The sequence below is a fragment of the Protopterus annectens genome, chromosome 6.part0, assembly GCF_019279795.1.
Source record: "Protopterus annectens isolate FY-2018-M chromosome 6.part0, PAN1.0, whole genome shotgun sequence".
In the NCBI taxonomy this organism is placed as follows: Eukaryota; Metazoa; Chordata; order Ceratodontiformes; family Protopteridae; genus Protopterus; species Protopterus annectens.
The window spans coordinates 868,122,812-868,139,885 of NC_056737.1; the positions used below are offsets into that span (position 1 = coordinate 868,122,812).

At 41.0% G+C, this 17,074-nt stretch overlaps 1 protein-coding gene across 3 annotated transcripts in view; it reads right to left on the minus strand.

Moving 5' to 3' along the window:
- Window positions 1-313: 313 nt before the first annotated feature.
- The window catches only part of WDR20 (WD repeat domain 20), a 798,308-nt gene continuing 781,547 nt past the window's right edge, over window positions 314-17,074 (minus strand). For 2 of the 3 annotated variants that reach the window (XM_044074541.1, XM_044074540.1), the window contains one exon: window positions 314-1,686. In XM_044074541.1, coding sequence (XP_043930476.1) covers window positions 1,633-1,686 — 54 coding nt within the window. In that variant the 3' untranslated portion in view covers window positions 314-1,632. The remainder of the gene's footprint in view (window positions 1,687-17,074) is intronic. The other variant, XR_006365229.1, reaches the window with a different exon arrangement.

Sequence of the window (17,074 nt, forward strand, 5' to 3'; positions counted from 1 at the left end):
CCAGACTGCTTAATTTCATAATGCTCACTGGAACCCAATTCATCAGTCTGCCTTCTGACTGTATCTTCAATAGTGTTCTCCACATCCAGCTATCTTAATTTCACAACAAAACTTCATGACAAGATCCTACTTTTGGAGAAACTGTGAACATGGTCAAAAAAGAAGCATCAATATGCCACTAGTGCTTAACTTCCTTATTTTTTCACATAAAAAAGTGATATGCATTAACTGTTTATAAGTATGTTGATGGCACCAAAACAACAAAATCAAAAAAAATGCAATTAGAAGTGAAAGTCTTAGACTGCAAAAAAAGTAAGGACAAATGGTTTTATATTTGACTTATGTTTTAGCCTCAGATCTGTTTCTTTAAATTAAAACCAAATCTGTTGTGTCACAGTTGTTTCTACTTAATAAAATACAATGTTATTTTTGGCTTATATTCAAATGACTGCATTTATACAAAGCGAAGTATAAACTATGCACCCATCAAAAATGTGGAAGACAATTTCATCCTTGGCTATAATGACATGCACAAAACAGATTTTCATTTAAACGCAGAAGATAGAAATTTTTTATATTACAAATCAATATATTTCAGATTTATATTCTTTACACTTCTCTGTTCAACCACAAAAATATTTAAGATGGAAAAGATCTGTAACTCTTCTTCCAAGAAATATTTTATACAATTGTTTCCTGTAACAAACATTTAATTCAACAAAAGATTAATTACATCAAAGTGATCCATTTTTACAACAGAAAGTAAATAAACAAACTGATATTCAAGATTCTTTTTAATATTACTATGTATAACTCTTGAATTAGAAATAATGCTATTTTTTTCTTAAATGATGATGAACCTTTGACTAGTGTAATGATTAATCATTGCCCCACCAATCACTGAATTACAATATTTATACATATAATACAGAGCTGATTGCAATTGGAAAACAACAATATTAAAATAAACGTTTAATAGATACAAAGGATATTCTCTCTCCTCAACACAGCTTTTCTGTGAGTCTTTGTACATCAATTTAAAGTCATTTTCTATTAGCAATAAACTATTTAAGTGCAATTTTTAATAAAAATCTATGATTGCAGCATCCATCTTCCTGAATTTCAATTTCAATCCAGAAAGTAATGACTTTCCTTCTCCAAGAGTGCATTCCAGGCTGTCTTCAAACCAGTTCAGTTTAAAATAATAGGAAAAATCAGTGCAAAATACACAATGGCAAGATACTAATTTATATGACCATCTAATTTACTGGGCTTGTTTAGAGAATCTGTGTACTACATAAAGGATTAAATTACATTAAACCTGAAAGTTTAAACCAAAAACTAAGATTGCAGTGCTCGCCTTTCCTTTCAGTTCTGTGCTGCAACACCAATGAAAGTCACATAATATATCCTTCTTAGTATTAGCAGCGTAGATGAGTTGTCAAAAAATAAACCCATTTCAGTATATGTTCTCAATAACTTGCCAGTAACTTACTATACATCATAGAACAGAATCGTGATCTAGACAGTTCTTTTAAAACAGTTAATGTTCTGTGGCTGAAGAACAGCTACTGGGCTCCACTGTCATTACTTCTTGTCCTGTGGTGAACTTTGCTAGCAGTAGTGTGATGACTATACTACAGTCCCACTTGGAGAATTGGCCTGGTTTTGGGATGCCAATAAACCCTGAAAATAAAACAGTGTGTGTTAATTCAAATGGAAGCTTGGACTTATGTAATGTATACATTCTGAAGAACAAACGTAATGAACAGTAATACAAAACCCAACCAAAAATAGTCTTTCAAACTTTGGTATTTACTAAATAATGTCTAGTGCTCAGCTTTCTGAAAATTTTCTAAACTTGCAAATTGTAAAAATCACTCAATTTAAATTTTTTAAACAATTTTTTAGTTGCCACTGCAGCTATCTGCCATCAGCCATATCCCATAGCCACTCTGATATTCCAGTCCAACTTACCCACACATTTATCCTACTTCCTCCTCCAGATTCAGGCCCTAAAAGCAGGGAAGACTTAGTGTCATCAACCAACGGAAGTGAACAGAGATGAGAGCAGAGTTCTTAAGTACAGACAGCTTTGAAGTTTTTTTTTTTTTTTTTTAAATATGCTCCACCCAATGGCCAATATGCAATTTGTATGCACAAATTGTATGACTAGTGCCTTTAAACTAATGGTACAAAAACATACAATATTAAGAAAGTACAGCTACCAAAGAACAGTTGTACCATAACAGTAGACATTGATATACATCACTGCTGAAGTAGCCTAAATTATGTTATAGCCTGTTTAGGACATAACCACTTGCTAACTTTCAAAGCTTCAGAGCACCTTCCATGCACTCTAACTTCCATGGGCTCAAGCACAGACAAAGAGAACAGTCTGGGAATCAAAAGTGTCACAGCTTTCTTGTCTGAAGAAACAGGCTATAGCACTGAAAGGAAAAATGCAGGAAAAAGAAAAGAAAACATAATATGAAAATGTATGTAACTGTATACACAAGTTACATACATTTATATACATGTATATACATCCTCACCATGGGCGCATATAAAAAGAAACTGGGGGGGGGGGGCTGGAAGGAGGAGATGGCTACTGCAACGGTGGTCCATCAGAACATCTACTGTTATGGTAGATTTATTTGTGAAACTCTACCACTGCGCATGACCAGTTATACCCTTAGGTATCAGTGTGCGTCAGTGTCACTCACTTCCATGAGTAATGTAACCTCTCAAAGTGCTTCCATGGGGTCTCCATTCACCACCAGGGAATCATCCACAGGAAAATGAGCCCCGGGTATGCACCCGACACTCTCCTGTACCCTAAAGAGAAGAGAGCTGGCTAATCTACACATCTCTTCTCTGCCCATGCTAGTGACAGCAGGTGCCCAAACCCATTACTTGAAATCAGTTCACTTGGATCATAATCAGGTCTTTATCCATGTATAGCAATGTAGCTGTCTCATGGAAGGAAACCTCTCCCTTAAAAAAAAAAAAAAAAAAAAAAAAAAATTATATATATATATATATATATATATATATATATATATATATATATATATATATAGATATATATATATATATTCTCACTATGATAAACTACAGCAGTCTAAAATGACCAAAGGGACAACAGTAACATATTTCAATCAAAGAAAGTAACAGGCCAAAATTATTCAAGCACCTTAAATAGGTCACGAAACATGAATAAATTTAACAGATAAAGGGAAAAGGAAAATTGGATAATATTTTTTTTGTTGGTTTTCATGCTAAACATTTACAAGTGTACTACTTCAAAGCACTGTACTTTTCCTTGAGGCCATCAAGACATCTTTGTGAGTTTGCACTACCAACGTAGACTGCAACCTGTAGACCTATATGCAGATGGAGAAAGTACAGTTGCACAAGTCCTACTTACCTGTAAACAAAAGATCTTCAAATTTCACTCTGCTTTAGTGCCTGCACAAACTCACAATGGCAGCTTTCCAGAGCTCAGAATTCCCTCCTATGACTCCATGTGATAGGGGATCGCGTAAGCCACTCCCATCAGGGGAAGCTAACTCCCCCTGGACATAAGTTACTCAAACTTTTAGTGCCAAGTATAACCAGAAGTAAGAATTACCTGAAACTAGCTGATCTGCAGGCAACCCCCCTCCAAAATAAACAAATAACCAAAGCCAAGCAACAAGACAACGAGGTTGGACACTTTTGAACTATACATAAATAAGGGGGATGGTGGGTGGGTGCTGCCACTAAATCACTGTGAAATTCAAACATCTACTGTTAAGTAGGACTTGCACAACAGCACAGTGGTGCAGCGGTAGCATTGTCACCTCACAGCAACAGGTTGTCCAGTTCGATTCTTGGCTGGAGTGTATTCTGTCTGGAGTCTGCATGTCCTCCCTGCGCTCGTGTGGGTTTTCTCTGGGTACTCTGGTTTCCTCCCACATTACAAAGACATGCATCTGGAACTTTTCTCCCCGGGCCTCCGCTGAAAAATGGCTTAGTTCCAAGTCGGACTTCCTCAGTAAACAAATGTTAAATTAAAAAAAAAAAACTGTACTATGTTCACCATTCACACTGTCTCAGTGGCATATGGGTAGATTCACAAAGCTTACCCTACCTGAGGGGAGGATAAGAATTCAGGATTCCACCACCAGAATGCTACTAGAGTCCACTCCTTTCCAGTACACCACCAAAGAAAATAATGCTCTGGTGGACTGTTCCTTTATATTGCTTGGAAATGATTTACCATGATGAAAGTACAAAAAAAAAAAAAAAAAAAAAAAAAAAAAGAGAGAGAACAACCAATGAGCAGTTGTTTGCTTAGAGACAGGCTGACCTTTCTTAGTCCCAGAATAGGAGATAGACAGCTGTTCCGCTATCCTTAAGGGCCGACTTCTTTCAAGGTTATACCCGAGCTGCCTGTGCACAAACAGGGTATGTAGAATCTTCTCTCCCTTGTTTTAGGTTCTGGAAAGCAAACTGGAATATTGACTTGATTCTGGGTAAATTCAGAAATAACTTTTGGTTTGAAAGATGTATTAATGTGTAAAACAACCCTGTCCTTGTAAAAAATCAGATAAGGTTGGCCCACTACGACAGCTTGCAGCTCAGAGACTTGCTTGCAGTTGTCAGAACAATAAGCAAAACAATTTTCCAAGTGAAACTTCAAATCAACCCAAAAGGCTGGTTTCAAAAGGAAATAAGGTCAATTTTTCGATAAAGCTGAGATCCAGAAGAGGAATTTGCTTTTGAGGGGGACTACAGAGAGAGACAAAAGAGAGAGGTCCACTGGCAGACCAGCTGAGATGGCTGTAAGATGCACCTTGATAGATGCATAAGATAAGCCATAATTGAATAGCTCACATAATCATTTTAAAACCAGAGTGGGAGACATTATACTGGGCCCTCTAACAGTTAGCCACATACAAAACCTCTGCAACCTGTAAACATATTTTTTTTCTAGTTGCAGGCTTTTTTGCTTCCTTCAATACCTGCTGCACATCCTCCTGGAACAAGTATCTAAAAGCCATCAAGAGAGAATCAACCAGGCCGTCAGTTGCATTCTCTAAGTTGGGGTGCATCAGTAACCTCTGACACTGTGTGAGCAGATTCAGAATGTGAGGAAGCTTAAGGTAATTACCCTTGGCCAATTCCACTAAAAGGGAGAATCCGCTCTGGCTGGGCCAAGAGGGTCAACATAATGATCTTCATTAATTCTTTCTGAATTTTCAGAATTGCCTTAGGTATCAATGTAAAAGTTGGAAATGCACAAGGAAGCATTCCTATCCAAGGGAATGACTATGCATCCATCCCTCCAAGAATGGCTGCAAGGATGTCCTGAACAGAATTTTTTCAACTGTCTGTTTTGAAAGGAGGTGAACAGATCTATTTGAGGTGTTCCCTACATCTGGACCTAATCTTAGAAGACATCTGTCCTGAGTCCATAGTAATGAGGGTCTGTTCAGGAATTGCTTAGTCTTTCTGGCACTATGTTTTGCACTGACTGGGTGTGTGAGGCCTGAAGCATCAGAGAATGCTGTAAGGCTAGCTCCCAGGCCGCCACTTACAACCTTGTAACCCCCCCACCCTTTGTTCTGTTCAGGTACTACATAACAGGGGAACTGGAGACCATAAGCGGTGAAGAACTTTTAATGCCTAAATCACTGCTAATATTTTTTTTATGTTTATCTGCTCTGTAGCGTCTGCAGGACCCCAGTCATCTTGCACTCAAATTCCCATGTGCTCCTCACACAAAATCTGATAAATCCATCTAGACTGAATGAACTAGGGCCCGGAGGGAAAATTGTAGGCCTGGATTTAGAGACGTCTGATCCCTCGACCACTGTTAACACTCGCTTCACAAACTGCAGCACTGGTACCTAGAACTGCAAGGGATGCCAGTGTGGAGACCTGTTTTTTTTTTTTTAATTAAAAAAAACACTGAATCTTTATCGTATGGAATCTGGCCAGTGGTAACATGCGGGTCATTGATGCCATGAGGCCTAGGATTTGAGAAACTCTTGTGGAACAGTTTCTTGAAGAGAAGTCCATAAAGATGTTCTGATAAGTCAGGACTTGGTCTTCTGGTAGAAAGGCCAGTTTTTTGTGTCCATCATATACCCGAGGAAGACAATTTTGTGAAGAGTTGTGACACAGGACTTTTGTAGATTCAACTTGAAGCCCTGGTGAGCTAGAATGGACACCTTGTACTATGACTCTAAACACTTAGAAAAAGACTCTACAGAGATCAGCTAAGCCGTCTAAATAAGGGAAAATATGGATGCCCATGTTCCTGCAGTAAACAATCATTGGAGCCAGGCACTTTGTGAATACTTGACACACAGTGGATAGCCCAAAAGGTAATGCAGAAAACTCAATGCGAGACAGATGCTGAAGTTGAGAGCAAATGGAATGTGATAAACATCTTCCAGATTAAAAGTCACCATGAAACAATGGCCCAGAAGAAGGGGTGGGACCGTACCTGCAGGGTGAGCATTTTGAATTTGGGTACTTTCAAAACGGTATTTAGGTACAATAAATCCAACACTGATCTCCATGACAGCTCCTTTTGTGGTACAGGAACTGGTTCTATAACCCCTGTACATATAAAGGAGTACCAGAGAAAAAAAATGCGTCTGGACTGGCAGCTGCAGGGAGATTCCCTTGAAGGAAAGAGGACTTTCTATCCACTGCAAAGAGCATCTTCTCTGAATTATTCTCAACACCCATTTATCTGAGGCTATTTGTGGCCAGGCTGCTGGGTTGAGCAAAAGCCTGGGAGAAGGGGAAAGACGAGGAGCGACAGGAGGGAGGGACTGGATGTCCAAGTTTTGGCAAAGTCATTCTTTAGGAGAGAATTGATCCTCTGAGAAATAGATCCCTTTTATTTGGTTTGGAAGTATTAGCTGCCCACCATTTCTTCTTGGTATCCTGACTCTTGTTAGGCTACTAATTTTGTTTGTTCTGCTCTCTGAAGGTGCTCTCTGAAGGTGGACTCCCTTGTTAGGGAAAACCTAGGAATATGAAACATTCTAGATACTCAAGAATCATAAAATAAAACAACGACCAAAGAACACCAGTGAGTAACAGCTCTACTTTCATAAAATTTAATGAACAGTTCAACTTCTCTAGCGCCTCGGCCACAGCCAGAGTAAAATAAAGAGTTTAAAATACAGAGTTTTACTCTGTAAAGGCTGTGGCCGAGGCGCTAGAGAAGTTGAACTGTTCATTAAATTTTATGAAAGTAGAGCTGTTACTCACTGGTGTTCTTTGGTCGTTGTTTTATTCTAGATACTCCCATGCGTCAATTTACCTCTATAATCTATGTAGTAGTAGGGGAAAACTTGGGAATATAAACATTCTGGAAACCCCATGCATCATTTACCTGTATAATCTAGGTATTAGCAGGACCAAACACAAATTCAGAACTTAAACGAGCACTTGAAATCTCATTTTTTAAATCCTCAGAAGAATTCTGGTTATGTAACAGTGTGTGTTAATTCAAATGGAAGAGAAGTGGCTGCATTTCTAGAAACTGTATCCGCACCTTAGAACACATTTCTCAAAGCAGGTTTCAAAACCTGATCCACACAAGAAACAATTGCATTCATATAACACTTCTTGTTCAGCAAGCAAACATGCAGTAAAGTCATCTATACTGTAAGCAAATTGCAAAATAAAGGAACAAAGAGCTGCCAAGAACAGAGTACACCTTGTAGTTCCTCATAACCTTTTCAAGAACTAGTTCACTAGACAGAGGAGTTTTACATGCAAATTCATAGACATTGTCTAAGGCCAGTACCAGACGAGGAATGGCCAAAACATTTGGAATCTCATTATCAATAAGATCAAAAACTATGAATTTCTGGCACAACTCCAGACTGCTTTAGCATCTGTGGAAAGGTCAACACCTGCTAGGGTTTTTGAACTGCTTCACCTTCTGAAGAATCAGACTGGATATACTCAGTGTGTTCACTACTGTCTGCATCAGAGTCCCCATCAAAAATTTGCAGCCATAGACTAATTTCTAGAGAAGGTAGACCCATAGTCATTCTGAATAGGAGCATTATCCCAGGGATTAGCTGACTGTAAAAACACTCTTATCTAAGGAACCTACATCAACCCTATATATAAGCTGTCTGCAGTGTGGCGAAATTTGTTTCTTCTTACTTTGAACTGTATTAATGGACAAATATCTGGAGACAGAGTATTATGATCAGCAAGGGGTATCTTACCCCAGAACTCTCCTGCACCTAAGGATTTAGGTGCTGTCACAGCCCTGAAGAATGTGTCTGACCCCTGTACCGCAGAGGGCTGCAGGCTCACACTAGAGGGTGATGGGGGAAAAAGGTAAGTGGCCTGTGTGCCAGCTTAAGACAACAGATTCACAAATATAGGCCGAGGCATTTTTGTTGAGTTTTTTCTTTATTAGGTGCAACTGGATTTGATTGTGGATGGGTAGCCATATCAGGATCCATCAAGTCAGAGGGTAAAAACACCAACCAGAACAATCCACTGACACTATTAAGGGTTGACTAAGGACAGCAATAACAGAAAATATAAACTATGTCTCCAAACAGTAAATAGGGCTAAACTGCATGACATACAGCAGAAACTATAAATGTGCTAAGCCTTGTTCTACAACCTGCATACTGTAAACAACAAAGTCATAGCAACAAGTAAAAAAAATGCATATCCAAATAGGGTCAAAAATCAAATATGTGCCCTTAAACAGAAACCTTTTAAAACAGCATAAATAAGCAGCGTCCCTTGTCTGAAATGAAAAATATTGCCACAGACAATGCAACTAAAGTAGTTTGCACTACAATTATGACTTATCAATAAAAATGGCTATATACAGCAGTTTTAAATCAGAAACAAATATATAATGGAAAAGGAGAAAAAAATGCAATACTTTCCTGTCAGAACTTCAAAATGAAGCAGGTAAAGAGAAACAAGCACAATTAAATTGCGACTCTACATGCACAAGGCAGTTCCTACAGTTCAACTAACACCACAGAACTTCAGTTTCCCAATTCAAATCATAAAACAGTTTAGAAAAGCCCCACCCAGAAAGTACAGTTGTGTACACTTACCATAAATGTAGATGTTCAAGTGTATTCACTGTTGCAGTCATCACACTTGGGTTATCTGGCTGCAGGTAGCAGCTGTCACCTCTTCCATGATGTCAGGTCGTCAGGGGTATAAAACATGTATCAGACGCCATTACATCAGTTTTTCTTGCCCCAGATGTCAGGAGCCCCCAAAATAGGAAGCAATTACATGGTGTGGAACACCTCCAGTAAAAAGTAAATACCATAGCCATAAGAGATGGCCAAAAAGAGGGCAGGTATAAAGCATAGAAGAGTCAGAGGGCTGGAGGGAGGGTAACCAGGACTGCAACAGTGAACACACTCGAACATCTACATTTATGGAAGTGTACACAACTGTACTATGTTCTTTGTGTTTCATTGCTGAAATCATCACACTTGGGTTGATTCCCAAAGCTGAGGAAGGGTGGAGGCAGTCAAGTAATAGTAGGGCTGGCTAGCAGGCCATGTAAGACTGCTGTGGCAAATCTAGCTCTGGATTTAAAAAAAAGACAGGTAAGTGGTAATGCTTGGTGAAGGTGTGTACAGAACTCCAGGTTGCAGCTTCCAGGATGTCCCGGATAGGGACTTCCCTGAGAAATGCTGTAGAGGTTGAGGTAACCCTAGTGGGACGAGTTCTGATCCCCTGTGGGGTAGGTTTTCCATGGTGTTTGTAGCAGAAACAGATGCAGTGTGCTATCCATTTGGAAATGGTTTGCTTTGAAATGGCCTTGCCCTCTGCCCCTGTAGCAAAGGTGACTAGCAGCTGGTCAGACGTTCTGAAAGGCTTAGTCCTGTCAGGGTAGAACCTGAGTTGTCTGTGTACATCTAAGGAGTGCAGGACCCTTTCCACTTTATTCTGAGGATTAGGGAAAAAGGTTGGTAAATGGATGGATTGGTTTAGAGCCACATTGGATACCACCTTGGGCATAAAAGATGGGTTAATCCTGAGGGAAACCCTATCAGCATGGAAAGTAATGAAGGGTTCTACCGCCATTAGCACCTGTAACTCAGACACTCTTCTCACTGAAGTAATGGCTAGAAATGAGGCTGTTTTCCAAGAGAGGAATTTTAACTGTGCTATAGCAGCAGGCTCAAAAGGGGGAAGCATGAGCTTCTCTAGTACAAAGTTAAGGTCCCAGGCAGGGGTGGGGGGGTCTTAAATGGTTAGCTCCTCTCAGGCACTGTTTGACCAGAGGGTGAGAAAAGAGAGGTGGCTCAGTATTATAATGAGCTGAGATGGCAGAGACATGAATCTTAATAGAAGAGAAGGATAGGCCCTTGTGGAGCAGCTCTGCTACGTAATCTAGGATTTGAGGTAAGGTGGGCACGGCTGTATCCTTTACTTGAGAATGTCTCCAAGAACAGTATCTTTTCCATTTTTCTGAACAGGATTTCCTAGTAATAGGCCTTCTGGCGTCAAGGATGACATCCAGCACCTGTTTGCCGAGGGTTGCTGGTGGTGTATTCAGGGAATAAGCCAGGCTGCAAGGTTCAGGGTTTGCAGCTGGGGATGCCAAAATCTGTCCCTCCTGCTGGGACAGCAGGGAGGGGGTCTGATGTAGGTGCCAGGGTGGCACTGCTGCCAGACTGCGTAGGAGTGGGTACTAGTGCCGGTGGGGCCAGTCTGGTGCAATAAGGATTGTCCTTGGTTTGTCCTGTTTGATCTTGAGTAGTACTTCTGAGAGGAGGGGCAGAGGGGGAAAGGCATAGATTGAGAGGTTTTCCCATGTAAAGGATAGGGCACATCCACTTTCCTTCCTTGGCTGTGGGGATTTCTGGTGCAGAATTTGCTCAACTGATGGTTTTGGGGGGAGGCAAAGAGGTCCACCTCTGGTGTCCCCCACCCGTGGGTTAGAAGTTTGAATGAGTTGGGTTCCAGTTTCCACTCGTGTGGGTCCAGTAGATTTCTGCTCAAGTCATCTGCCAGTGAATTCTGTTTACCTGGCAGGAATTGAGCTTGCAGGTGCACTTGGTTCCTCAAGGCTATGTTTCACAGGGCCATGGCTAACCTGCAGAGTGGGCAGGAATGAGTTCCCACCTGCTTGTTTATGTACCACATAACTGTGGTGTTGTCCGTCTTTACCATTAGTTGTCCTGGAAGAATGTGGTCCTTGAAGGCTGTTAGAGCATTCTGTACAGCTAACATTTCTTTTTGATTGATATGTAGGTGAATTTGTCCTGGGATCCATTTGCCTTGAATGCATTTGCCAGCCATGTGAGCCCCCCATGCATGGTCTGATGAGTCTGTTGTCAGGGTTTGGGCGACGAGGGGTTAAGTGAAAGGGAGTCTCTTGTTGTGGCTGCAAACCTCTGCCCACCAAAGGAACTCTGCCCTTAGACAAGGAATGATAGGAATAATTGTTTCCAGGTCCTGAGAATGTTGGCACCAGAGACATTTTAAGTACCATTGAAATTTCCTCATATGCAGCCTGAGAACGCATGAGGCCATGAACCCTAGGGTTTGCAGTATTTTTCTTGCAGATAGCGGAGTTCTGGTGGCCATTAGTTTGAAGCAGTTTGTCAAATAAACCTGCTTTTCTGGAGTAAATAATGCCATCTGGGAAGTTGTGTTCAAGCTTGCTCCCAGGAATACAATCTTTTGGCTGGGCACCAGATGTGATTTCTTTTCGTTGATGGTGTACCCCAGAGAAGTTAGAAGTCTCTTTACAAATGCCAGGTGCTGAAGTAGCAATTCCTGACTGTCCGCCTGAATCAAGCAAGCGTCCAAGTATGTATAAATCTGAATATTTCTCTGCCTGCAGTATGCAATGGCTGGAGCAAGGCACTTTGTGAATACCATAGGCACACTAGATAAGCAAAAGGGAAGTGCAGAGAACTGATAGTGCATAGAGCCTGCCCTGAAACATAGGCGTTTCCTGCAAGATTCCCTTATGGGGATGTGCAGATAAGCTTCTTTTAGGTCTAGGGTGACTAGCCAGGAGTCCTTGGCTAGCACAGGAAGCAACTGTTGTAGTGTAAGCATTTTGAATTTTGGGACCACCAGGAAGGTGTTGAGAATGGACAGGTCCAGGACAGGGCGCCAAGAGCCCTCTTTTCTGGGCACCAGGAACAGTCTGGAGTAGAAACCCTGCCTGCTTTGCTCTAATGGAATATGTTGAATAGCCCTGATACTGAGAAGAGAAAGTACTTGCTTGTGAGCCTCTGCCCACTGGTTTGTAGGAAAGTCTGGCAACCCACTTGGGGTTGGCAGTGAGTGGAAGTGGAATCTGTATCCCTGGGATACAATGTTTAGGACCCATTGGTCCTGGGTAATGGACATCCAGTTTTTTGCATGCAGGGTGAGTTTTCCTCCTAGGGGTGCAAGTACTTGGGCATGGCTGGGAAGAATGATAGACAAGACATTGTGAATTTTTTCCATAAGGGGGTGGCTTACCACTCCCTGTTTTTGAGAGGAGAGCACTCCATTGTTTGGATCTCTGCCTACCCTGAGACTGTAGCCTTGGTGCTCTGTTGCCCCTGGGTTTGAGCTGAGAAGACCTAGCAGGGACGGGAAAGGACCAGTTTTTTGAAGGCCAATGCCTACTGAATCTAGGTGGCTGTACCTGTAAGTAATCTTTAACAGTTTGCATAGATTTAGCATTTTCCTCCATCTTTTTAAGAACCTCTTCTGCTTTTGTGCCAAACAAACGTTCCGGGTTTAATGGACCATCAAGTAATTTTGCTTTGCCATGGTCTGGCAAGATTTGTTCCTTCAGCCAGGCATGCCTTCTCAGTACAGACCCAGTGAAAGCAGCCCTGCAAGATGCTTCTAAGGCATCAAAACCACACTGCAAAGTATGTTTACTGACTTGGTTTGCAGAATGCATTAACTCTTGTAAATCTATTTTCTGCAAAATCTGGAAGCAACAACATTTTTTTGTTTAATTAGTTCCATAATATGCTGCTAGTACCTCAACATGTGAAACTGGCAATTTAAAGCCCTGATGCCAAGAGTTGCAGAGGTATATACCTTCTTGCCCCATCTGTCTAAAGCCCTCGAATTTCTGTCCGAAGGGGTAGGATTTTTGGCTGTAGTAGCCTTAATACCTTTAGGTTTCCGGGAAATGGTCTCTGGATCCACAGTGGGATTCTTAAAGAGAAATTTGTGAGAGTCAAGTACCCTGTAGTACCTCCTTGAAGGCTTACTGTGGCCGAGGCGCTAGAGAATAAACATTGAACTACATCTTTGGACTGGCTTTGTTGTTTCGCACTGTGGTACAGTTATTTGTTCTTAATTTGTTGTCGTTTACCCTGTAGTACCTGTCAGGCTTTCTAGGAGCTGATGTAAAGTATTAGGAGTAAAACTGGATTCCATGAAAACATCATCTACAATATCCAGGACAGGGGGTATAGCTAGAGGCCTGTGTTAAGGCAAGTCTAAAAATTCTCTGAGTGTTTTTTTGGACTGTGGGTAGTCCTGGCATTCCAAGAGGAAATGCTCTCAAGGTATGCAAGGTTTCACCAAAATAAAAGTCCTCTGGAGGGGAGGCAGAGGGAATGGAATCCTCTGCATCTGAATCCTCATAGGTAGATAAGGGTATGTCCTGGTAATCAGAGGGATCAGAGTCATCGGACTCATGGTCTGTTGAATCGGAAGGAAAATCAATTATTTGTCTTTTAGAGTGGGAAGGCTGGCTTCCCCTAACTAGAGTTATAAAGTCTTCAGCCATTCTAAGCATTTGTTTCTGTGGCATGGGAGCTTGAGCATGCGCTTTGGTCATTGGTTTTCTAGGTATAGTGCGAACTCTGGGCCTGAGAAACTCGGTCGTTTTAGTCTGAAATGAAGTAGTCAGTTTAATACGAACATTGGAAGGTTGTAATACACCCTCAGAAGCCGGTGCCTGCACAGCGGCTCCAGACCCATCCAAGGTAGAGACATCCGCAGGTTCCATAATTAGAGGCATCTTGCGGCATACCAGACTCCAAATAGGTTTCAGCAGAGGCCTGCGAATCTGTAGAAGCGGGTATCGGGTGGCGAAGGCGCCTCGTTGAGTACCAGCGAACTGGCGTCTAGCTTAACGGAAGCATCGTCGGCAGGTTTGGACCTATGCGGTCTGTCTCTGTCTTTATCCTTACTTTTTTTGGAAGATCGGTAGTCTGATGGGTTACCGAAGCCATTTCGGAATACGGAAAATGAGAGCGAAAGAATTTAGCAACAAAGATAGCCCGATGATGAATAGTTCGGGTGTTAAACAAGGCACAAAACCAACAGTGAGGAATGTCGTGGTCTGGGCCTAAACAGGTGACGCAGTAAGAATGAACATGTGAGGTATTTGCTTTCCACAGGCAAGACAATTGTTAACTTTTTCTGACATCGGTTAGAGCAAGAAAAAAGAATCCCCAATGGGGTACTTAGCTTTAGAAGACTTCCGGTTTGAAACTCAAAAAACAAAAATTTCAGGTAGCGGCCGACCAGCACTTGCGAACTGCTTCTGCTTCGGGCTCCAGCGCAGCAAGAAAAGCTGATGTAATGGCATCGGCTGCATGTTTTACACCCCTGACATCATGGAAGAGGCGACATCATCCGACGCAGAAATCCCAAGACTCTGGTATTCAGGCTGACTGAGGGCTAGCTGCAGGCAGATAATCCAAGTGTGATGACTGCAACAGTGAAACAACACAGCAGTAAGTAAAAAACCCTGGAGAAATTAAAAGCAGTAGTAAAGAGCAAGTATATTAAAACAAAAAGACAAATATATAAATTATACACACACATGCGCACACACATTATTTAATAAAACAAAGAAATCAAAAGTATATAATAATAAAGAGGAAGGGAAATTCCCAAAGGGATCTTATCTGAGTCTGAATGCTGTAATCCACAAAAACAGACTGCTGGGGAGATTCAACTGTGTGATCCTTACAGATGGCACTACAAGACTGAACAACTGACTTACGCTTCCCCAGATGGGAGGGGCACAGCCCATCACCTATCACAAGGAATCAAGAGGAGGGAATTCTGAGCTCTGGATAGCTGCCAGTGCGGGTCTGTAAAGGTACAGAACCCACACAACACTGAGGCAGGGTATATGATGAACATCAATATATGTGAAGACAGTTTCTGAACTGGAGAAACAGCGGCTTGCGAATATCATTTAATCAAAGTAAACATGGAAGAGGCTGCAAATCCAAATTTATCAAAGGGAAGTAGAGGCAAACTACAGACAAAGCACATTACCCATATCATCTTAGAAGAGGTGCAGGTTGATAACCCCACAAAGTAACACTTTGGAATTGATATGAAACTTTCATTACTATCAACGGTCCTTCAGTGATGACAAATGCAATTTCACAAGGGTGGCCCAAGTTAAGATGCCTTCTCACTGGCTTCAGAATATGAGTTTAGCATTACCAAGGCAAGTATTCCACCAGTCTCAGACCTTAATAAGTGATCAGTGGCATTAAACTGATTTGATGGCTAAATGGGGCAACTTTCAAGAAACAGATGGAAGAGGGAACTAAAAACTGACGGCGCTGACTGAGGTAGAAGCTTAAAAAGGAAAAACTGAAGGCATTGACTGCAGTGGAAGTTTAAAAAGGCTAAGCCATATTGGTAAAGATGTGGAAAATGAGGTTTCATCATTTCACATTTTTCAGCTGTCCTGAGACTCTCAATAACTACTCTTGCAAAGGAGTGGAGGAGAAAACTATCAGAATGTCCAGAAATAACTTTCAGTGCAACTAAAGGACTACACAAAAGGTCTGCTACTGCTTTCAGGAACTTCAAATAAAGACGCTTTACTTTTTATTTTATTTATTTATTTTACATCTGTTTACTGGGATAATCCAACTGGACACATGTCCTTTTTCAGGGAAGGCCGGGGGAGAAAAGCTCCACATAGAACAGAGAATGTCAAAATACAGAGTATATATAACAAGATGGACAACAAGCTTATTACAGGAATTGGTACGTATGTAATCTACATGAATTTTCAAATTAGTATGCCCTATGCCTTACATGGGGATCGTATAAGTAACGTATGGCACCTATGAGATCAGTGTTGTAAAGACAGACATTCCATTTTTCAATTTGGCATTCAATAAATACACGTCACAGACATTCCATATTGGAAGAGAACATTACATGATTACCAATTTTCCAAGATAGATTACAGGAAAATTGTCACTCCACATTACTGGATAGTTCAGGGTGATGAAAGTAAATAGTGTGGCAGTAGAAATAAGTTGAGACAGTGGTCAGTGATGTATTCAGAAGTCTGAAGATAAGACGTAGTGGTAACCTCAGAGATGGAGGGAGAGATGTTAGTCCGGTGAAGAGCAAGGACATAGCCATTTGTTTAATAGGTAGGTTTTCAGACTTGTTTTGAATTGGGTTATGGTTGTTACACTGGTAATATCAGGAAGTTAATTCTAGATTTTACCTATATAATTTGAAGAGAGTGAGTCTCCTGCTAGGTTTTTGGCTGTAGTGATTTTTATATGATGTTTATTAGTGGAACATAGGGCTCTGTTAGTGGTATAAGGTTGAAGAAGTGTTTGTAATACTGGTGTTTTCACAGGTTCAAAGAGGAGTTTGTGTGCCATGGTTAACTGAATGTATTCTAGGAGTTGGGGGAGCTCAAGCCAGTAAAAGTTGCTTGAGTGCAAGGCAATATTTTTGTAACACGATGCAAGTTTTTGTACTGCAGATATTTGTAGGTTAGTGAATATGGGAGCACAGTACAGCAGTGTGGAAACTGGGTGAGTTTGGGCAATGGCTATCTTAGTATTTTTAGTAAAGTTGTGTATTTCTATATAAAGTTCCCAGCTTTTTATGAACTTTTTCCACTGTTTGAGAAACATGAATATCAAACATGAGTTTGCTGTCTATTTCAACTCCTAAAAGTTTGGTGTGGGGGGATGGTGTTATGATGGTATTATTTAGTGAGGAGACAGTAAATTAGTAGATGAGGCAAATTTAATAGGATGGAAGATCATACGTTTTTATGACCATAAGTTTTTAC